General features: G+C 41.8%; 1 protein-coding gene across 1 annotated transcript in view; it reads left to right on the plus strand.

The window, feature by feature from the left end:
• SLC34A2 (solute carrier family 34 member 2) overlaps nucleotides 1–24,528 on the plus strand; it is a 58,974-nt gene that overhangs the window by 14,192 nt on the left and 20,254 nt on the right. The window contains exons 2-4 of the mRNA XM_054825214.1: nucleotides 5,596–5,719; nucleotides 6,698–7,039; nucleotides 7,471–7,585. Of these exons, the coding sequence (XP_054681189.1) occupies nucleotides 6,884–7,039; nucleotides 7,471–7,585 (271 nt within the window). The 5' untranslated portion in view covers nucleotides 5,596–5,719; nucleotides 6,698–6,883. The remainder of the gene's footprint in view (nucleotides 1–5,595; nucleotides 5,720–6,697; nucleotides 7,040–7,470; nucleotides 7,586–24,528) is intronic.

Genomic DNA, 24,528 nt, shown 5'->3' on the forward strand with positions numbered 1-24,528 from the left:
GATTCACATCCAAAAAAATAAATCACTTTGTCAGCACTGTTTGCCTGCCAGATATAAGTTATAAATCCTAAGCATAGCAGGAAAACTGGGTCCTCAAGCTGTCATTGTGTGGTCTTAAAAAAGGCTGTTTTTTTCCCCCTAAATGCAAGTGAAATGGTTTCTTCTGCAAATGAAACAGTTTTATGTAATATCCACGCTCTCAAGCACAAATAAGAGTTATTAGAACAGGTTGTCAGCAAGGTGCAGCCCTGTCCTCCTCCCCCTGCACTGGCTGTATGTTCTCACCCTGTAGCTAGATGTTCATAGCTGCTGGTGGCCAGACCAGAAAGACAATCAATAAATTCATCAAGCTAATGTCTAATTGTCTGGTTCCAGATGATCTCCTCTGAGCTCAACTTCATCTTTGATGGTAAACAGTGATTTAGAAGTGCTTTCCTACTCTGATAACTGTATTTAATTAATTATTACACCAATGAAATTAATAAGCAGATTTGATTAATTATACTTTTCTGTAATTCTAATATTTTTCTAAGATTAAAATAATGAGAAAAAATGTTCCTTGTTGAAGTTAACTGTCTGGCATTATCTCTCATGACAAACCAACTCCCGAAATACACTTAATGAGTTATACAGCTTCCTTAACCAGGCTAGATGAATCGTTAGATAATGTTCGTGGTTCTTGTTTACTATTTTTCAAATTCTGTGTTCTCGCTTGCTATAATAAGCATTAGTTTAATAAACAGCATTATACTTAGGTTAAAAACCACCACTCGAACTCAAAGATCAGAAAGTGATGTACAAATCCCCTCAAGTTTCTTGTGACAGATCCATAACTGCTTCTGGGCTAGGTGGTGGTTAATAACACGATACGAACTCCGAACTCCTGCAGGCACTCCCATTCAAAGTAAGTGTGCTGCTGCTTAAAATAGGAACTGGCAGTGTAGCTTGGACACGGGAAAGGCTGAAAAGGCTCCTGGGTTGCATCCCAGGGGTTGAAGATAAGTGTGTGCTTGGTGGCACAGACTCAATTGCCCCTTCATCTCCTCCCTCTCCCCAAGTTGGTCACGTCTCTTCCCGCCTCTCCAATCTGAGTCTGACCTAGCCCTGTCCCTTGTGCATCCTGGTTGCTTTGTTACCTCCTCTGCTCTCTTTAGGTATCTTCTACCGGTCTCTTTCTCTAGCCAGTCCCAGATGTCCCCCTGAGCTCACTATGGAACTCACTTCCCAAGATCTTTGAGCTTCCTACCTGCAAACCTCTTCCCTTCCCCAGACACCACTCTCCTTTCTGGGGGGCCCTTGTCCTGTCCCCCATCACTGCCCCAATATCTTTTCCCCATTTTGCTTGTTTAGCTGGTTCCTATTGCACCTAACTGCCCTTCTTCCTAATCTTTCCCTCCCTCTCAAGTGTAATTTCTTTTCCCAGTCTCCTCCTCCATTGAAAGCTTCCCTGTTTCCTGGCTCTGTCACACACGTACCAGCCTTACCAGTACTCCTCCTCAGATCTGTCTCCCTTCTTGCTCATCCTAGACAATTCATTGATTTCTAAACCCTAATCTCCTTATCTAGCCAACCCTGATGACCAGCTATGACTGCACCTCCTCACTATTAGATAATCAATTCTTGCCAGACTCCAATCTGTTTCCTCTCCCAATCTGTTGTTTCTACACACCTTTCTTCAGGTTAAATGCACTCCCTGCCCCCGTGGTGGGCAGTGCCACCACAGGCGTAGGAGACCAGGCTTACCCTGTCCTAGCTCCAGCGCTGGTTCCACCTGCCATCGCCCCTGCCGCTTTGGGCTGATGCGTCCTTTGCAGTGCTGGAGCACATGGAGTCCGGAGCTGTGCTGAGGTGGAGCCGGCTCTCATGACTTTAAGTATAAAACCTGTTACTGCTTTTTATCGTTGGTATTTATAAGGGCTTTTGTGTTATTCTGCTCTCTTTTGGAGTGCTTATGGTTACTGTAAGCATAGCAGTACTCTCATCTGTTCTATCAAGCTTCAGAAATAGGCTGCATTGGTTTTAAACATGGCAAGGAGAGACTAGCTGGAGTTGTCAGTGGAGATTTTGACACCTGTTTCAGAAGGGCCCAGATTTGTCTCACAATGACCATGGCTTTTTATTCCCGTGCTCGAAACACTCAAAGCACAGCATGCTGCAGCTATCTCCGTAGGTACCCTGGGGGTGCGCTTCTCAAGCAATTAACTGAAACCATAAAAAGCCCGCAGCAAGTACTCAGAAGTCAAAATACAGCCATGTAAGCCTGCACGTGTAAAACTTATGCTGCTTCTTGTTTATTTGTAAGTCTTTATTATATAGCATACCATTTCTCAAATAACATGCTATCGGGTCAGGTTTTTTCCCCAGGTGTTTTGGGAACTGGACTCGGTGGTCCTTACGAGGCCCTTCCGACTCGAGATATTCTATGAAATGGAAGTGCAGCTTGTAAGACTGATGGTGAATGAATTCAGCTCTGTAGTAGCTCTGACTTGATTAATTTTTTTATACTGTATATAAATTTTTGGGGAAGTCACATACAAAACCAGTCATCAAAACATTGGAGAAGCTCTCTAACACAAGACACTATTTTTATTTTGCAAATGAGCCTAACTTTAAAAAAAAATAAAATCGTAAGACCTTCTCTACCTTTAGCACTTCAGTGGCATGGAAATTGTAGCTATAATTTGTTTGCCCTTGAGATTCTAGGAGGAATTTTTGAAGGTGAAGAGAAAGAAATCCAGGTCAAAGACCTGTAGGACACTAATAGAAAGTGGAGAAGAGTGGCAGAGGACTCAGAAAGGCAAACACCATTTATCAGAACTGTAAGAGAATTAAAAGAAAAAGCAGAAGTCTGGCAGTGAAGCAAAAGGAAGGCAGCGTACTAAGCACAGGAGTGCAAGCGCCTGTGTCAAAGGAAGGTGAGGATGCAGCACCTGGGCTGAGGTCATTGCAAACTTTGGCAAGACAGGTTTCATGGAATTAAATATTGCATTATACCTGAAAGTCACCTCGCATGAGAGAGGGTGTGGCCCCATACCTTTCGTTTGGTAAGTATACACATATCAGCAACAAGTTTGAGAAATCCTGCCAGCCTTTCACAAACCTGGGGGTGCAGCTCTGGCAGCGTGGCACCTTTACCAATCCTTTGCCTGCTCACCCATCACGGGGATGAAGGTGGATGGCTGCTCTGCTGTGTGTGGCGGGGATTTGTTGGTCTCTCCCACTGCAATGTCTGGAGGTGCGTGGTGCTTGGCAGGTGTTGTGCAGGGAGCCCGGGTACCTGCCTGAGGCTGTGCTGGTAGGTGCCGAGCTGCAGCACCCATGGGTCTCCAGCCACACCACCCTCCTGCATGGGGGCACCTTCCGTACCCTTTGTCTCTTCTGGGGCATCTGTGCGTAACCTGGCACTCGTTACTAGTAAACTCCCTTCTGTTTTTATTTATGTCAATACTTCCTGTAAAGAACAAAGAATGAAAGACCAAATACAGTAACAAAAAAAAGATGCTTGGTTGTCACCTGTGTATTTCCCGAGATGTGTTGTTAGGCAGAGGGGCTGCACTGTCTCCATGGCCACAATATCGGCCTGCTGTCTGGTAGGAATAATGTAGTGCACCTCTGGTGACATTATCACCGAGGGATGGTGAACAGAGCTGGCTGTGAACAAGGTTTACATGATTCGGCTGGTTGCTTGTTGGGAAGTCAGTCTGTCGACCAACAGGCAGCATAGCTGGTGTCAGCTGGTGGCAGGTGATGCAGTTTCAAATATAAACAGACAATGGAGATGAATTAAAATTTTACCAGCTAAGGAAAAAGTGTGTTAGTACATGTACTGTTTTTCAGCCACTGCTGTCGTAGTCTTCAAAGTAAATACATGACCACGATTAATTAAAATTTTACTTGATGTGGGAAAGGTCTGGTAGTAGGAATGCACAAGGTAACTAATGGAGGAGAAGCCATAGAACAAAACAAATAGATATAGAAATTATTCTTTATTTTTTGCAATGGTTTTTCTTCCACATGATAGCATAATTTATATTTCTTATCTGTGAATGTCTATTTTCAATTTTAAACCCATTTAAATTTATCTTCTAATTATAAACATGCTAGGATGAATACAGAAAATGAAAAATGTATCTGTGCATGGATTTGCCTATAGCAGTCAGTTCTGAAGTAAAAAATTATCTTGGAAAAATTACTTGCTCTGCCCTTAAAATCCTTTCTTTTAAACTCAAAAGCAAATTTTTCAGTTTGGCAAGTCAGCAGACACAATTTTATGTATGCTTAAGCTAGAACTTGAATAGTACCAGTTATTTAATTTCATTGCATGAAGAAAAATATTCAAGATCTTAAGGATGGACAGAGTGACACTTGGAATACAGTTCATGTTTTGAACTGTGAGGATCATTTACCTTGGAAACAGTTAATTCAGGGATGTATTGGCTTTCTCATCATCTGGTCTGTTTAAACCAAGACTAAGTATTTTCTGTAAGCTAGATGCTTCAACTTAATCTAAAATTGTGGTTTTGATGCAAAGTCAAATTCAGAAAGTGCAGTTGTGCAAATCAGAGGAGATAATAAATAATCACTCTCTCTTATATCTACACAAACGTTTTCCTCGGTTGCTTTTATAGAGCACTATCTACACTTTCCTGAATGTATTTCAAGGATATAGTGCATATTCTCAGGTACTGAAACAATTACAGTTCTCATCACAATTAAGCAAGGTATGGCAGCTGCAGTCTCTGGTTTGGAGGAGAAAGCATGAGCAGATAGCAGTCTCCAACCTATTAAAGTAATGCCAGTGCCATTGCTTCTTTCTCTACCAGGGACAAATCACCTAAATACGCTTTGCTTGTTCTCCCTCCCCGAGTTTTACTAGGGGAGTCTTTCCTCTTGTCTTTCTGGAGCAAGTCCAGGTCTGTAAATGGAAAATACATCCATTAGATTCTGCTATTTATGTCGAGAAAGCTTTTCTATAGGCCAGGTGATTTAAATAGGTCTACTGTAGTGAGAAAGGTTCTGCTTGCTGTGAGTGAGGACACGAAAATGCAGCCCTTTCCTTGCCCTCTTACCTGCAATGTGTGTTATGCAAACCAGCGCTCACTGGTTTGTGCTGTCTCGATTTTCCAAAATAAGCCCTGTTCTTTTAGACATCCCCAGCATGCAGTGCTAAATGGGTCAGCGTTGTGGATACCTGCAGTTCTGGGTATTATGCAGCTATAAAACTCGGTGTTCATTTCTTATTGTTCCCTAAGTTGTTTCTTGCAAAGGCTGTTTTATCCAGAGCCGCCTCTCTGGATATTGCTTTCTTTTTGGTTGCAAAGGCGGAAGCTTCAGCTCTTCCCTGAGAAGTCAGTGGGTGGTGAGCCTGCATTACTGCAGGAGAACTATGCCTTTTGATCACTGGCCCAGAATCGAGATACTTGGGTCCTATTGTATGCCAGCTTGTGCCTGCAAATGTCTGGTCAAGGCATAGTACTTGCAAACTTCACAGGGGGTGTTATTCATTTACTTGGACTTACTCTTTCCATAGTGCTTAGTCTTACTAGAACTGGGCTGGGGTGCTCTATTGTCTGTTTGACTTTCCTTTCATTGTAGGAATGCGACTCTGCTTGTTTTGTTCATATTCAGAGAAGCACGTTGTTGGTGCTAAAAGTAGTAACAAATAACCATGACTACAAAGCCAAAGAAAGCAGAGGGAGAATCCGGGAACCCTGGATATGTAAGTCTTCAAGTCTGGCTGGTGTTTGTTTGGCCTTTTTATTTGGAATCAAACAAAACTTTGATAGATAGGTTTGCAGCTAAGCTGACTTTATCCGAAAGGCTAACAAGCTTTTCAAACAAACCACCTTTTTTTTTAGTTGGCTCATAAAGCTGTCTTCTCAGGTACTTTGCAGGAATGAAGCAATGTGAAATGTTCAAGAGAGGCTTAGCCCACAGAATTTGACATTTTCAGAGACCAGAAAAAATCTAGGCTTCTCAGCTTCTTTGTCTATTTTATCTGCGGTTCATTGCCACCCCAGCTGGAGACATTTGGTCATTCAGATACTGCAAAATAGAAGAAAAGTAGAACTGATGTAAAAAAATTATATTCTGGCAGACCTTTTTCATGTTGTTCTCCGGTTCTGTGAAATGGGGGGATCCATTACCATCACTTTTCTACTTATTTATTTGCATCTGTATTTCAGCTCCATCTGCTTTGTTTGCTACGAGGCTATTAGCACAGAGGCTAAAATACAAGGGCAAAGCCCTCTGAACACGAGTGTCAGAAATTATGGAGAAAATTTATTACCTGTGTTTGGTGAAAAGTCAATAGCAGAGCTACAGGGCCATGGAAAAGGAGAGGGATGGCTCTGCAGGGTTTTTGTGCTGAAGTGCAAGCAAATGCATGGAGCCTAGATTTTAGTATTTAACACCACCAGTACCTCAAAGGTTAAGCCTCTCGTCAGCTAATTATGAGCACCCACTACATTTCTCTCGAAACTGCACACCTGCAAAGTGTGACTCTGGAGTCCTGCTGCCCATGTGGCAGAGGTGTGGAGAACTCTACCTCGTGGCCTGCAGCCCCATCCATGCCTCTCCTCGTACAAGGCTAGCTTCTGGTTTTGTTCTTTTTTAAAAATAGAACTATTTTTATTATGCCATATGTACATTATTGTTGTTACACTGTTTTATTATATATTTTTTACTATACTCGGAGACATGAAGACTGCTGGTCATCAACCATACAAACAGCTATGAGAATAAGAGACACTGAAGAAAGATCCCGAAATGTGGGATGTTGTGGTTCCTCATGCGTGCCTGTAACTTGACTGCTTTGGCCAGAAGAGGAGTGTTTGTCACAGTAAAATGAAGCCCTTGGTAATGTCAAAACCAGTCTCATTAGATGTCTCCGGAATTTGGGCTTCTAATTCACAGTGGACAGGTCAGCACCAGCCGCTGGAAGATGGCACCAGAAAGACTTGTAGTAGTGCCAACCCAAGCTCGTCTATTCACAAAGAGGGCCTTTGCACAGGACTCTGTGCTTGGGCCCACAAGTGAGGTAAGTTGCATTAGAGAAATGCTGCATGCTATCACGTAGGACCCGGCAGTTCGCATGCTGCTTAGCACTTGGCACGGCACCACTTCATCCCTCTGAATTCTGCTCCCTCAGAGGTGTCTGTGCTCTGTTTCGGCAGTTCATGGAGACCAACGTAAGCAAGCAAGGCGCCTGAGACACACGCCACTGTTCAACAAGATGCGCTCCTTGGCACTTTCACTGTAATCTCCTGAAGCACTTTTTCTTATGGTCCGGCTTGCTTTAGATGTAAGACTAGTTCTGTGGAAGTCAGGGAGCCCATTTGAAAAGTCTGAGCAGGATGAAGCTTTTAGTGAATAACCTTGGATGAAAAAAAAGGGGTCTGGCATTAATTATTATTAAGAGAGAAAACCACAGATAGGTAACTCTTGCCCATTTCCTTCCTGGTTTTGTAGATGCAAATGAGTCATGTTTGTATTGAATTCTCTGAAGTTTCCATCAAACACTGGCCAGCGCTTCCTCACCCAGAAGCTGCCAACACCCCTTCCACCGATGTCAATGGAAAGAGCGGTATGGTTGGCTTTTGATTTTGGCAATTTGGCGTAGTATAAATACAGTGTAGTTATGAATGTAGCACAAGTCTAAAAGAAATCAATAATGAGATTTTTGAATGTGACTAAATAGGCTAAAGATACACGTTTGGAGTTGGGTGTCATATATTGCATGACTATATATTTTTATATGCTTACAGGTGAGGCAACAAATTCTCATAGCTAGGCCTACATACATTAATATTTCTTAATCAGCACTGTGGCGTACAAAGTTGGTAAAAGCATCTGTTTAAAGTCTTAGTGTTACTTCTGGAATAACTGAAACTGCTTTAGAATACACGTTGAATTTTAACAGTAGTTAAAATAAGCATAAAAGAAGTTTCCAACGTACACATGGATCCAGAGCAATAGGCATAGCTCCTAGGAGCACAAAGCTGATGCAACCTCGTTCAGGCTCTTTTAGAAATACCGGAAAGACACTACAGAAAATCCACTCTGGAAACTTGAGCTAATAGGAATGGTGAAGCTGGACTACTCTTTATATTGAACTATTATGCTATTAGCCTGTTATGCTATTAGTCTGTTAAGATTTTTTTTTTTTTAACCTAAAACTTTCCACTACTGCGGAAAGATGAAAACAGTAGAGTTAGATGAGACATGCATATTTTAGGGTGTCTTTATTTTAAAACCAGTCTTCCTGTCACCTGTTTGAAGTCAAGCAGTATTGCTTAGGTTTAGCTTGGTTTTGGATCTTAATTGTACAGAGATGTAATCCCCTAAGTACTTAAAAGGGAAAGAAGAGCTTCTTAACTCCTTCTGCTGCACCACATGTTTTTTGGAATTAGCCATTTTTCTGAGAATGACATCTCTTCATCGATAGGAAACATCTAATTTATCCTTCCCCCCCCGCCCCCCCCCCCTTTCTTTTTCTTTTTTGGCTTGCAATCATAGAGCATTGGTTTGTAATCTCCTCATACCTTGCATGCTGTTTGTCACTAGAGGCAAAGCTGAGGCTTCTGTAGCATGTACAACGGTTGAGCAACAGAGAATCTTTCCTTTGTCATGCTTTGCATGCCATTAGGTTTTGGGCACTGTTAGTTGCTTCCTTCTTGTGAGTTGGACATAAATTAGAGTTCCTGAATATTTAGTATGTTTAAATATCCCATGACATTTCTTTCCTGAGCTGTGTAATTCAAAAGTCAACACCCAATCTTTCTTCACCCCGGTGATAACTGCTGATGTTTGTAAAGCACTGTGCATCATCCTAGCTGAGCTCTCCAAGACAGATGAGGGTGGTACAATGCACCAATGCGGCTGCAGCGCAACAGCACCTGAAGAGTATTGCTGCTGTAGGATGGCACTACCTCCAGTCTAATTGCAATGTCCTCTCTGCGGCACTACTTAGGTGATGCTGTTACACTATTTCAGTTCTGGAGCTGGTTTGGCAGTAGGTCAGCAAACCAAAACACTGACTCGATTGGGCACATAAATATATCTCAGATCCCTGTAAAGGTCATTGGTAGACAGCAAGCTCAGACTGCGGTCCAGCCTACATCATAACTGGAAACATGGTGGGTTTTTTCCCCTCCCATTTTCTTCTTCTTCTTGAGGGATCATCCCTTAATATTCATAGTGCTTTGCTTCTCCTGTGTTCTGGCCTTACCCTGCTGCCTTCTCTCAGGAAGCCCTGTCTTCCCAAGGAGAAGACACTGCTGCTATGTCTAAAGTCATCAAGTCCTTCAACTTAGTCCAGTGGACCAGAAAGATGCTTATTACTGCCTTCTGGGAGGTCAAGATACCCCCATCAGTCAGCAGGGGTCACAGTGTACCGATTTAGTTCAGAAAATAAGTTTAGGGAAAGAATTCAAATGAGCAAATGTTTGTAGGCTGCCTCTTCAATTAGCAGAGAAAAAAGCTGGTTTTGCAGGAGTACTGTGGTATGTTGTTACCTTCTGAACACCTTCTGGAAGAGCAGGTCTCTCTCTGTCGATTGTAATTGACTGGAAATTAGCAAGAGTAACCTTGCGAGGCTAAAGCTAGCTATCTCAGTGCCTCTCTTGGTTACCAGTTCTCAGGTTTTTTATATCTAATTTGTGTCTAATAATAATTGTAACAAGCATTCAGCTGTATGCTCTTCTGCAATTCCCAATTGTTTCTGTCTTCTTTCTGGATGACAAATACTCTTGCTATGCCTTTCTATCTGCTCCATCTTCCAAATTATCCTCAAGACTTTCTGCAGGGAAGGTATATGTTGTCAGAACAAATCCTACGTGATAAGAAACCTGTAATTCTTTTGGCCTGAGCACATTCAACGTAAACCTATATAAAGAACTGGCCTAATACCAGTACTTGAAGGTAGACTGGGCCAGGCTGATGCCAGACTGATGCAGATGGACTGCTTCCAGCACCTCCAGGTATTGCTTTGTGCTTTTATAGCTTTCTTATCCATAGGTTGAGAGGAGTCCTCCTCCTAAGTGAAATACACATGTCAAGAATTTGTTAGGATGTATTTTTTTTTTTTTTTTTTTTTTTTTTTTTTAGATTATGACAAGACAGTGACTATTACGCTAGTATTCATTTAACTGAGCTTAGCCTCTGAAGAGACCACTGGTAGTCCAGGCTGCCTACAGTTAACAGAAAGCAGATCAATCTATTATAGGTAAAGTGTTTCATGAAAAGAAATGAAACAGCTTTTGGAGGTATCCATGTTTATGCAGTGACTAGAAAGGAACCTCAGTGTTTCTGTTGCTCCGGTGGCCAGAGGGTCTTTGCATCCAGGAGGATGAGAGAAAAGATGAGAACAAGGAACCAGCTCAAGAGAACTATGAGAATGCAACTTAACATCTCTGTAGTTAGGTCCTCTTCAAGTAAGAACTGAATTATGAAAAGTAGTTAACAGTAGCTTTACCTTCCACGTAAAATCCTACTTTTAAACTGGGTATTCAACATGTGTTTCCATGTAACAAAGTCCTTTATTTCTGTTCTATGGAGTGGAAGTTTCTAGGAGATGATTTCCAGTATTGAAAGGACTGGCTCAAAGCGTGCCCTCTTTCTCTCTTCAGATCAACATTTTTCAAATTTTCAAGAACTGATTTTACTTTCTCTCATTGACTAGCATTTGGAAGAATATCAGATTTAGAAATATCATCTTTTTCTTCTTCTCCAGTGGGAATAAGGGATTTACAGAGAAGCTGCGTTTTTTAAACAGAGAAAGTTAAGATCAGCACTAGAAAGGTCATGTACTTTCTTGTTGGTCTTTATCACTAGAAATGCCAGCTTTTAATAATGACATTAAACTCTGCGGATCTCTGAGTTCTTTGATGATACTCATCACATCCATAAGTACTTTTTACCTCTTCTTAGCAATTGCTTGTTATTGTTATAAACAGTCACTGTTAGATCTAATCAGATTTAAACATCTGAATCATATGAATGTAAAAGCAGTAGTGTTGAGAAAAGGGAACTTTAACGTGAATTAATGCTTAAAGAAAGGTGGAATTATCTTACAGTTTCCCTGTGTATCTGGAATATATGGCAAGCAACAGCATGAAGGAGGTGTTTCCATGGAAGCATCTCATAAAAGTGTTGTCCTCAAATTACTCCTATGAGTCAGTACATGAGACATGTTTAAGGAAATGATCAAAATTGGAAACTCTGTTTTGCACATCTGTTTGTTTTGGTTTTTTAAAGCATGTTAAGCTTTGTATTTAACTACATTCTTCATATAGTACCATAATTATTATCTACACCCTCTATCTTTTATCTCTCCTCCTTCCCTTCTTTGAACTTCTAACTTTTAAACTTTCATTTATTATGACCTTTATGTTTTGTTTGCCTATAAATGATCATTTTCTTTTTAAATTTCCTGAGCTTTGCTGTGACTTGCTATTATTAGGATGCAAAATTTCTTTCCCACATGGGCCCTCAATTCTTTTTGCATCCAAGAGTGATACACATCCAACATAGGCAACAATAAAAAGGCTATTGTTTTCTCTATTTTCTGACCACTAGGTGAATAGAAGATATACATTTCTAATCTTATCATGTTTCCTTTGTAGTCTTACTCACCAGACAATTGGTACTTGGTGTTAAGCATAAAAAATTTGACATGCTGTTTGCTATTGAAAATTTTGGTAATTTCTCATTGTTTGAAGGGTAACTGCATCAGATGGTTCTTCAGGCCCCTGCCCGATGGCCGCCTCTGCTCCAAAGCCAGCTCTGCTGCTGAGTTGCTCAGGTTATCAACTCGTAATCTGTTCAAGTGAAAATGAGCTCAAGTAGCTCTTGATCCCAGCAATTGCTATTCAAATGACCGTGTCCACAGGTGTTTGCGTGGAATAGTTGTGGTTGGAAGAGGATGTACAGTCAAGCCTTACTGGGAGTTACTCATGAATTAAACTTTCTGGGCTCACATCTCACAAACCTTCCCTCTTGTTTGGACAACAGTCCAATTCCCAGTCCAAGAAACATTTCCTTCAGCAGTTTATCGTTAAAAAATGTATGAATCACAAAGAGTTTTCACAAATCAGCATTCTCTAGAAATGGAAGGTCCCAAACACCTCCAACTCTAACCTCGTTTCCTGACTCCTTGGAGTTTTAGGCAATGCTTCAGAAAGGCAGCTTGAGTGATCTGCTTCCATTTCTCTTGAAGTGCTCAAATGACAAATCCCTGAATATATGGCCAGTGAGACACTGGAGTATTATGTTGTTACATCAAGCTGGGATGAGTGGCTTCACATATCTAATTTCTGCTCCAAGTTCCTGATTACCTTTATAGACGCTATTGTTGAATACAAGCCCATGTTTACTGTACTGGACTTCTACAAAATATAAGTAATAAATTATACAAACTGTTTGACTCAAATGTAAGAAACTCAAAGTTAATTGAAAGGACTTAAAAGTGGAGGATGGTAGAGTGGCCTCCTCCTTCTCCAGGGTCCCTGAGATCTGTAATGCTGGTTCTCCTACTCAGTGGTTTTTGTATGGGACAAGGCTCACATTGCACCAGCCAGTCTCACCAAGTTCTCAGGAAAGGTGGTAAGACTTTCCTGTGAGCTTTTCCAGCTTCTGGTTTTGTACTCAAGGGCTATGGAGTGGTTTCCTCCTCCTCAGAGGCTTCCTCTGACCTGGCCTTTTCATCCCAGGGTGGGCACAGGAGACCTACCACTGCAAGTATAGCAGCCATCCTGAGCTGGCTCTGTTTGCTTGTGTCCTTGGCTGTGAGCAGTAGTCCTGGACTCAGCAGGTACCAGCACGAGCTGTTGTGACTTGGCACCAGATGAAGGCTGCACCAGATGAAGGCTATGCCAGCTGCTCTGCATGACACACTAAATAAAATGTCTCTGCTGTCAAGTAGGAAAATATTTACTGTAATGACTGAAAGCGTCCCCCATTTTGTTTCTCAGGCATTTTTGACGCACTGCTTTGTATGCAACTGCATTTGGTGAATAAGGGTTTCCAGCAAGTTTCCATGCTGCACGTGCAATCCTAGATACAGTATGCTCTTGCATGTTATTGTTTGATGTAACAGCAGCTGAGGTGATGACACACTCTTACAAGGCAGTTATAACGTCCAAGATCCACCTTAAAAAAAAAAAAAAAGAGGGAGTTTTAAAAAGTGATGTTACAGTCAAAAGGCCGATGAGTGTAAAACAGAACAAATCCTCTGTACAACCCTTTTCTGGCTGTGGAAATGATAGGTGTGTGTTTTGTCTTTAAATAGCAGATAATTTGTCTTTGCTTATAGACCTAGCACAGGGAGGATCCACTCCATGATGGGCTTTAGTGGATTTGTCAAATGTTGCTCAAATGGTTTCTTCCCTTCTTTACCAGTAAAAGAAATTTGGCAGTGTGGGTATCTGTGTCTCCTGTTGATCACCAAGTCAACAGTGCATCTTAGAGGGCAAAAAAGAAAAAGACTACTCTCCTGGGAGAAAATGTAGGGCAGCTATTAGGGCCAGAGGTGTGGGACTATATGGACCATATCTGAAATGGTAGCAAGAGTTGTAATGCGCTGGGGAGGCTGGTTACTTGTGGGCCAAAATTCTGAAATAATGGGCAGAGGGAATTGTGTGTCAGATGGTTTAAATGTCTGCCAGTCCGAGAGACAGACAACAGGGCTGGAAATACCGAGTGTAGCCTGTTATCCATGTAGGAAGGGAGAAAACAGTGATAGCAATGATGCAGATGTGTTGCAGTGTGCAAGGTCTCAGAACAATTTTTAAGACAAGAATTATTAACATATGGAGGCTGATAAAAAAGAAAGTCATGTGCAGGTAGGTTGTGCTAACCCACAAATCTTTTTAATAAAACTATTTATTTTCTAGGCCTGCTGAATTCCTTATCTGTGTTCCTGTGAAACTGTGAGTATATTATCAGAACAGAAGTAGCATCTAAATCTGGAGGAGAAGTATTACTGTGAGAAGTGTGACATTGGTGAAGAGCTATCTGACAAATGTATATCAGTCAATTAGCATTGACAAAGTTCAGAATATCATACTGAAAAAACTTGAGGACTGCAATACTAAAAATCAGTCTAAATGTATATGAAATACAAAATGGGTGGATAGCAAGAATATTAGCAGTCAACTGTTGCTTGCATTAGATGGAGAAGCAAGTCCAGGGAGAGTAGCTTACCTAGCCAATTTTGTCTCCCTGATCTTCTGTAGCACTGAAGGAGTCATCTTCCAACACTAGAAACTCCACTGTAAATCTAATGCCATATTTTAACTTGTTCAATCTCAAGCCAAGGCTAAAATTCCTTTAGTGAGGCTTGTTCCACCTGCCAGAGTTAATACTATGGAAGAAATGGCCTTAGAATCCAGATTGTTCTAAATCAAAACAGAAGAAAATAAAGAAAAGGTGGAGCTGTATCTTGCAAAAATTTCTTATAATCCCAAGCCCACAGAAACATTTGCATTTTCTTATCTGTGAACAGTTGTACTGTATCACCGGGATCTGTGCACTAGACAAAGCACCAGCGTGTTATGCCTTGCACCTCCAGGTCTGTGAATTTTCTTTCCTTCTGGCCAGTTGTAAACTCTTCGGGGAGGGTGAGACCTGCACGTTTCACCCTGTGTGTTAGAGCTGGTGAACATTTCTGCGTGGCAACAAATTACAGCACCGCTGGATCTGCTGGTGGCCGAGGGCGAGGACCAGCTCACACATTAACAGGTGCAACTGTGCAGAGAACTCCTCATCCCTCGTCCCCCTTCCCTCCCTCCGTGCGTGCCTGTCCTGGCAAACCACAGCCAAGCTGTCAGACACGGTTTGTGGGGCTCAGCGGCACCGCTGTGCCATTGCCCAGCCCTGCCAGCTCTTCCTCATCACTGAGCTGTGAACCCCCGGGTTGTTCCCAGAGGACAGTTCACAGTTGCAGGCGCTGGCACGTTACACCAGGACAGCTGCATGGGGCAAGCAGCCCCGATGTGCTGGGTCGCTCCCGCATCCCACGGAGCAGCAGCCGCCTGCTGCCCCTGAAGCAGTGTGAGCCCCGCGGCTGCTCCCGCCTGCCATCAATTCACCTCTTCTGCCAGTGTCGGAGAGCTGTGGGCTGCTGCGGTCAGCCCACCCTGGGACCTGGTGCCGTGTGGCGTGGCTGCCTGCCCGGGCAGAGGAGGAGGAAGGTGTTTGGTGGGGGGATGCTCTGCACTGATGGCGGTCTGGGGGTCCAGCTCAAAGCAGAGCATCCTGCTAGGGCAGGAAGGTTTCCAGCATTTCCTTACAGCTTGTGTAAGCCCAAATATTGTCTCAAACGGCGGCAGCACAAGCTGGGGTGCTGCGTGCAGCCTGACCTGGTGACCAAGGGGCCACAGGGAGTGAGAGGGAACTGCTCCGCGGGCAGAGGCAACCTGATGCTGTCGCCTGACTGAGAGGTGACACATTTCGAACAACTCAGCAGAACGTTTTTCAGCTTTCTCAAGCTGGCCACCCCAATGTTCCTGTGCTTACTGGCATGGATAAAACTGCCACTAAGCTACTTCTTTTTAGAAAGCACTTTCAAGTAGAGAAAGTTCTCAGGAATGGTTGTTCAAAATGGGCATCTCCCTGTCCTCCCCTTCAAAGAATGATTTTAAGCTCAGGATCGCCTGACATCTGGAAAGTTTAAAACAAAGATTGCAAAATAGAGACTTGTTGGTATTTCATCTATGGTATGGTATCTATCCCAGGCATCATTAACTTGTCCTTCACCAGGAATTACTCTTTAACCATTTGTATCTCTCTTAATCTTACATCTTCAACATGCTGTAACAGATTAATTCCCTTTAATGTGAAATGCGCTATACAAACACCAGATGTTATTATTATAGTATTATCAGGCATAATTAGCCTTATGTATTTTGTTTACAGAATACATCGAAGGTGCTGGACACTGTTGTATATGCCTCCTGAATAGATTGTGCTGGTTTTGCATCAACACCACTTATGGGCTGCTTTAATCTTCAAAGTGCAAAAGCAGTAGCTGAATCTGCCCAGCTAGTAAAAACTACACATTTCAGAAAGTGGTGGGACTAATACACCAAGCAGCAGTGACTTTCCAGAGGAAATATCAGTAAGTCAGTAAGAGAGACACAATAATGTGCTTGATTACAAATAAATGGCTCGTAGGAGCTATTTCTTCTCTCTCATACTACCCTTTGCTGTGATGGTTTGTGGTCTTCATCTCTGTAATATCCTGCTACGTAGGAGTGCTTCATTTTTGAAGTGCATAATGTATCACAGTCATGAAAGACAAACTGCAACTGGTAACAGCATTTATGTGGACTTCTGTGAGTAAAAGGGGAGGGAGTTGGATCAAGTCTTGTGCACTTGTTTGGTATGTGCAATCACACTGTAAATGGCACCGGAAACCTTGACAACTTGCTGCATTCCCATTTTCCAGGGCTTGTACTTCCTCATGCTACTTATTCGTTCATGAGAAATAGCCACGTGTTTCCCAAGGCATCACATCTAGAAACTGATGCTCGATTGCCCCCAGGCCTTGGTGCAGCCGTCGGAGTGTGCATTGAGCATCCTCGTGGGAGCTGGGGCAGGTCTGGGGCTGCAGCCTGGGGCAGCGAGCACAGGCGGGTGGCTCCTTCCTCCCCGCGTCCCCAGCACCGCTTGTCCCGGCAGGCTCTGGTTCCCAGCAGCCGCCTCGGGCAGGTTTTCATCCCAGGCGAGGTATGCCCTGTTGCCCTTAACGCACCCGGACTGAAAAAAGTCCTGGTTGTTATTCCTGACGCTGAGTTTCAGTGAAAAGAATAACTGCAAGCATGGAACAATTAAATCTGATCAAGGGCTTCAGTGTTTTGTAAAAAACATACGTAATAGTTAATCTGAAATGTCTGTTTTGAAATACCTCTGAATATCCCAGGCTCTATATTTAATCCTCTTTTGTTTTATTTAATTATATTTTTCAAATATAGCAGCTCTACGGACGTTTTTCAAGCTCATGTAGTAACAAAACAAAGTGCTACTGTGCTATATGGCATGTGAAAAGCCTGGCTGTGACTAACAGGGAAGAAGGCTAATGATCATACGTCAAATCTTATTTCCTGTAACCAGTAACAGTTTATGAGGCCTGTGGAGACTAAGCCGATAAATAAATAGCGTGGTGTGGGGATCAAGGACAGCACGTAACGTATTTGTAAATGGGCTATACATAATTTATTGAAATTAGCATAAAGTTACAGTTTTACAACTCTGTGAGTCTTGAGTTACACATCAGCTGTAACAGAGACACCTCTTTAAATCTTAATATATGCAAAATGACACTTGTTACCTTCAGGTTAAAAAAGAAAGTCCTTCCAGTACAATTAAGAAGCAATTCTTGTCTTCTCACTGCACTAATTTATGCTTGTTACTTAGACAAAGAAACAATTTTTGCGTAATGGAAGTCTTATTTTTGTGATATTGTCATTTTATTGATACTGGAACAATTTTAATGAAAGTGCATTAACTGAGTAATGGATTATTCAGACTATGCTCCTACAGAGTGATAGAGATATTTAGCAAGACTCAAAAGCAACACCTTAATTAGGTCATATTATGCCAGGAATTTTATGCTCATCAATAAGTATAATATTTGGGCTTAAGTTTGGAGAGGCTTTAGAGAGCAGCCAAACTATATATCCAGAGGTTTATCAACTGATTTGTTTTAGAGAGGTAAAATTATATTTTCTTGTGGAGATGAAATGTTCATAATAATTTTAATAGTTAACAACATCCATCTTTTACAGCAAGAAGATGGTTTCTGCTGTAGTATTACCTCTTTGGACTTCAGTGATCAGCCAAAGTTTGGAACTGCTGGCTTTAGGAAAAAAAAGTTAATGTTGGAGTCAGGTATCCTGGAAGTATCCCTCTGTATTTCCAAGAAATGTTCAAATTCCTGTTCCATGAATTAAGCTTAAGAATAGGACAGAGAATATTTTGCTGTGATTTGATGTTTAAATCCCTCAGTTACTTTCCTCTGCCTCACTGCTCAAAGCGTCTTTCTGCCAACACTGAGCCCAAAGGTTCAATACCTTTGAGTTCTCCTTTGTGTGTCCCCAAATGAAAGAGACATAACTCCAGTAAAAACACTTGCATCACTTTCTGTTCTTTGATGGAAACAGGCAAAAGTATTTGTGTAAAAGGATGAACTGTAAACAATTAAAAAGCAGCTACTGTCTGCGTGCTTTGGTCCATATGATGTCTTACATATGTGTGTGTAAGTTCTTCTAAGTCAGAAGGAACTGTAATTATGTGTCTGTGGCAGATTTTAATTTTCAATAGTTTACAAGAAGCTATGCTGTTAATAGATGGAGACCACTTTCTTATCCCAGCGCAGTCACTCATTACATGATTCTTAAAGCTGGGCTCCTGAAGTCTATAGAAAGTCCACGAGAATAGAATTATGTTAAAGAAGCATTACATTTCTCCATGTGTAATTTGTTGTGAAGACTGAGGACCAACATCCAATTTAAACTGCAAGGAGACTGGGGATGGTTTCTGTACCATTTACAGTGTCACCTTTCTGAGAATAAAATCCTCCAAAACCATCCACAGTTCTTACAGATGACAGTAGGATTGGACCAAAACAGTGTATGTGGCACAGACGTCACTGGGAGAAGTTGCTGTGACTGAAGAAGAAAATTTTTCTGATGTGTGGCACAGAGAGGTCTCCTAATTGCAAGATCACACAACTATGCAGCAAAACTAGTTTGCCTAATGCAGTAAGAAAATTACTGTAGTGCTCACTCTGGAAAGGGCCATCCTCACACCCGACTTGACCTGAGATCCTTTACTGATTACTCTGGCAGAAATTTTAAATGATAATCATAGAATCCTACAATGGTTTGGGCTGGATAGGACCTCAAAGATCATCTAGTTCCACCCCCCCTGCCATGGGCAGGGACACCCTCCACTAGACCACGTTGCCCAAAGCCCCATCCAACCTGGCCTTCAACACTTCCAGGGAGGGGCATCCACAGCCTCTCTGGGCAACCTGTTCCAGTGCCTCGCCACCCTCATTGTGAAGAATTTCTTCCTAACATCTCATCTAAATCGACCCTCCTTCAGCTTAAGGCCATTACCCCTTGTCCTGTCACTGCACTCCCTGATAAACAGTCCCTCTCCAGCTTTCTTGTAGGCCCCTTCAGGCCTTAATCATGGGTAATCACTCTTAAACTATATTTTAAGTAAAGTTACTGTACTTGAGATTTATTAAACACCAAATGGTTTAATTTTGCTGTTAGTTTTGCAGATTTAGTTTAAAGATATATACAGAATTAGCGTGTTGGATAATTAGTTGTATGCAACCTAAGTTCAAAGAGAAGAGATTTATTCTTGCACCTCATGGCAACAGATTGCCTTTAGGTAACTCACCTAGAATTGTCCAAAAGCTGTTTCAGGGATGAAGGCTCAGAAAGGAGATACTGCCATGCATTGTGCAACAATAAATAAAAAATGATGTCATTGGTGAAATAATTTGCAATTTTTAAACTAGATTTTGAGGTGTTTAATGCTTTATTTGAAATGGACAGTTCTATATAGAATTAGTGCATACATGGCCTTTGAAAAAGTAGTATTTTGTGGGAGAGCACAAATAGTAGTTTGTGGGAGAGTATTTATTGTGGCAAAAATCCTCGTTTTAAGTCACTCTCAAACCTATCTTTTAGGGAGAAGTCATTTGGGTAGAAGACAAACTAGGGTGGCTGTGGTACCTGAGGAGCAGCTCTGTAGGCAGCGCGTGGAGGCCAGTGGGCTGTACAGCGCAGGTGCAGAAGAAGTGGACAGGTTGGAAATGTGAGATGAGCCTTCTCTTCAGTGTAAACATGCTTAGCTGGCTGCCGGTAATTATACTTGCTCATCCTGCTACTGGAAACACCGTGTCCAGTGTCAGCCAAGGGTTAACAAATTGTATAGGAAGAAAACAATGGATATCTTAAAAAAAAAATAATCTTTGAACTGACTGTGAATAATAAAGGAGTCAACAACTCCTACTTTCCCAAAGCACTTTGAGGTCTGTAAATTCAGGTTTACATAACAGTGTAAATATTATTATTTATTTAAAAGCTCTCACATTTCCCTTCACTTCTTCTCTTTTCCTCTTCCCTGTTACTTTTTTGTTGGGAAGATGCTATTTGCATTCATGAATATGTGTCCAAAGTGGGAGGCAACGGGAGCATGTGGAATGTAAGATTGGTTGAGAGAGTGAACAGGAGCAGGGGGGAAAGGGGAGAGACTCTAAAAAGAGTAAGAGAAGGTTAGCAAGAGGGGAATAATATTGGGTTTCTTTTGCGTTTAAAAATTTCTTACCCTAAAGCATCAGCAGATCTTTGCTTTGGGGTTGTTTTTTTTTTTTTTAATGGACATTTCTTAAACCTTTTAGTTAAACATTCAAGACAAACAATAAAAGATTAGAGCAGCTATGATAAGAAAAGTTTTAAAAATTTATCTGGGCTTTAGTTGTCAAAGCATGTGATACGATTCATGTTTTTGGCATTCTGGCTGAAATCAAATTCAGGCTACTCCTGGTGCTATTTTTTTCACGCGTGCCATGTTTTAGTCTGTTCCTTTTTGCCTGTCATCATGCAGGGGAGGGCACGAAGGAGCCTTTGCCGCCTCGCTGCAGGCCTGGGCAGAGCTCCCACCCCTCCGAACCCACCGTCCCCCTGTGCCTGTCCTGCAGGCTCTGGGTCAGCGGTCCCTTGCGTTTTGGTAAATGTTGAGAATAGGTACTGGCATATGTTAGTAGCAAAACATCAACTAAATAAGAAGTTAAAATAACATACTCCGGGAAGAATGAAAACAATTGTAATGTGTGACTTTAATGGAAAACCTAGCTATCACAGAGGATGTGACCAAAATAACCCCACTAACTCGTATCCCAAGGATGCGTTTGTACTGACAAAAATATTTTGAGGCATGATTGTAATGAGAATAAACTGGTTGTATAGTGAAGGGGCTGCTCAATTATTGTAAGACCAAAACAGAGTCTCTTTTTCCTTTCAAATACATCTCTCTTTCTAAAATTGTTGGCCATATGATTCCTTCATAAAAACTGTCTTTCCTGTTTGAAATATTTCTTTTCCTTTTTATGTCCAAAAGCCCTTCCTGTAGTTTTTCTCTTTGTGACTCCTTTACTTCACATTTTACTTCCCCCTCCTGTTCCTGGCATTGGCTCTGTTGAATGCTGCCTCTTTATGACTTTATTCATTACTCAGCTCTGGAAGTATAATAACTAACATAACTCCATTTATTTTTTTGCGTATAATCTATGTGAGACAAAAGGCACAGTATTGTAATACAGAACCTTGTGATAGGATCCAAGTTCTTTATGCCTTAAATTTTTACATTAGGTGTTTTCTTATTGCTGTCAAAGTAGTCTTAGGAGTTCTTGTTTACTATTCGCAACCATAGCAGAAATATCGGGCAAAAAATTATTCTGAAGAAGTGTTGCAGTCATATCCACCTGAAGCAGAAGAGTACAGGGTAGCTAAAAGCAAACCATTTCCTGGTAGGCATTGGAGCTTCAAAGACAAATTTGCACTTCTTAATGGAAAATAAATGAATTAACAATAAAGTTGTAGCATTTACATTCTGTTCCAAAATCAAAGCATCCTCTATAATGCCAGGGTCAGAGTCTGGTACAAATATTGATCCCTAGTAAATACCCAGGTGTATATCAATATGGAATTTAATATTCACAAAATATATCTGACTGGGCATTTTCATTAATAAACTTAATTGCTAAAATGTTTACATGCAGAATACTCTTCAGACAATAGAGAAAGCCAGGGCTTGAATTCTTCCAGGTAATTGCAGAAAGAAGGAAGGTGTTCCTCAGCTGAGTAGGGGTAAGTCTTTAATCAAATAATTGTTCTGGATGTAATTTGTATTGAAATCAGCACTGGTCTCTCTAATGATCAGGGCTTTGTGTTTTACATCTCCAGAAGAGGGAAGGCTATTTTTCACTAATGCAGTTCCCAAATGTAGCCAACTAGATTTGTTCAAGGTTTCTGAACAAGTCAAAATAGATAATGCTGTTTCTAACTAATGGAAACAATTCTCTTCAGTAAAGAGCCATGTAGCTGTTTCCTAGAGTCCCAACATCTTGAATGCACAGTAAGTGTTTAGCTGTGCATTCTTTGGATTTGTGGAACACTGAAAATTAAATTAAACTGTAAGAGAGACAGTTTCTGTCCTGATCTTAGCTGGGAGTCTTGCTCATGCATGCTGTCTTTTGAAGCTGTGTCTACTAAAAGAGCAAACTTCGTCATGTGAATATTATTGCTAGTGAATATATATCTTGGTCTGCTCTGATACCTTTGCAGGATGAATGACTATTTCTTTTACTTCCTTGAATTATTTTTATTTTAGTTGTGACTTAGGTGCACTTGGTTTACAGTACTAGGGCATGGGTCTTAAAGATGAGCAGAGTTGACACTTGCACAGCAAGTATTGCTTTTGTGGGGGAGATCTGTAAGGGAGCTTGTAGCACAGCTCTGTTATGCAGACATGTTTCTTGCCTGTGTTATAACTTCTTGCAACATATAACAGTGACTGGACAGAGTTCACCTCTCACAGAATTTGCACATGCCAGGAATTTTTTTCTCATTCTGTGTTTGAGACATTTTCTGCGGTTGCACCTCCTGCTAACTGCTAGATGACCACAGGTACTGTTCCAAGTAGCTGCAGAGTAATCCAGCACCTTTGTGACAGGAAATCAGGACCCTTGAAATTTGCTTACTTGCTTTGTTTTATTAAATGTTCCCTATCCAAAACTATTTTTTGAAATTAGGTCAGTTGCTTCAAAGTGAACCCTAAGGGGGGAAGGAAGAGCATTGGGTTATTCTTCCTTAGCAGCAGCATCTTTTGAATCTGTGCCGGGTGTGTGAGAAGTGCGCTGGACTATTGCTCTGACTGCCCTGGTGTCCTGGGAAGAATTTCAGCCTCTTCTCCGACCCTGAAGGAGGGAAAGGCTTCTGGGACAAATAACACCCACCTTCCTCCCTTCTGGCTAGCTCCTTACGGAGGTTCTTACAGACTGACTCTGCAGAAGGTCCGCCCTGGACTTCCAAAGACAGACTGTAGATCGCCTGCCTTTGTGTGAGTGACTGGTTTTTCTTTCCTAAAGGTGTTTTTGGGAATACAATAGGTCTGATCTAGGATTGTTCCCTTCCTAAAACATTAACATGGTCAGCACATAGGATTGTGCTTAGCAAATGGAATGAGTAGTGTTGGAATAAAAATGCTGTGGAAGACGTCACCACGCTCGTGCTGAGCCCTAACTGCGTACCTGGAATGTGCACATCTCGTACCTTCTCACTGTCAGAGCTGGGTTTCAGAAACAGTGACTCAGAAGAGAATAAGCCACAGCTCAGAGGGACACAAGGATTCCCACTTAAAAGCTTCTTCTGATTTCCTACATGTAGGGCATCAGTGAAATCTATTTTTAGATGCAATGTTGAAGTCCATTTCTGTTAAGAAAACTGAGCCTGTGAACCACCAAGGTGGGCCTTGGGGCCATTTTCCATCACTTCTTTCCACTTTGGACTGTTCTCTGCTTCACACAGAAGGAAAATTGGTTTCCTTTCCATGGCCATCTCCGTGCAAACTGCAGCTGGGAAGGGCGAGGCAGGGCTGGCGCTTTCATCCTCGGGCTCCAGCATCATCCGTGAGCAGGACAATGGGGGGCAGCGGGGTCTGCACCAGCAGAGCCAGTGTGGCCAGGGGAGATGCTCGGTGGTTCCAGCGCCATGCCATGATGCTGCGTACGGGGCTGCGGAGGCTTTTATGATCACCACTTATTAAACATTTTTGATGCTGACGCAGGTGAAGAGTAAGTTCTGACTCACAGCTCCAAAGGCTGGGCGTCTCTGCGGGACTGAAAGGTGCAAAAAGCAAGAGTTATATTTTTCTAAGTTACTAAGTCACTAAGCTGCTGGGAGATATGACCATGCACACGCAGACAAAGCAGATCTGCTGATTAGGCTGACGGTTTACAGCTTATTTTCTCAATATAAGTTGCCTGTTGAAACAGAAAAAATCCAAAGATAGTAAAGCTACAGTACCTAATGCGGTCCCGTCCCCCCAGCCCAGCTCCCCATTAAGCTCATCAGTAGAACAGACAGCGATGCTGGCGACTGCTTTGTCTAATCTGTAATACCACACTGTATTTATTGAATAACATATCTATGTATCGTATAGTCTTCTTCCTTGCTAGCATTCTGAATGCAATTATCAAAGGTGTCCTTACATCTTTAAATCTCATTTAGAAGGAGAGCCACAGCCAAAATGCTAATGAGCTCGCCTTAATTGTAAACATTGAGCACTGATAAGAATGAAACTCCATCCTCTGTTCTCAAAGTTGTTCTTACGTGTTTCCTACTTACACTGCTTTTTATCTGATTCTCCTTCACTTCTGTTCTTAGGCAGATTAATAGGCACCTGAACAGACAAATAACAGTACTACATCTTCTTCACACCCTTTTGACA

Source organism: Grus americana, chromosome 4 (assembly GCF_028858705.1).
Source record: "Grus americana isolate bGruAme1 chromosome 4, bGruAme1.mat, whole genome shotgun sequence".
Lineage (NCBI taxonomy): Eukaryota > Metazoa > Chordata > Aves > Gruiformes > Gruidae > Grus > Grus americana.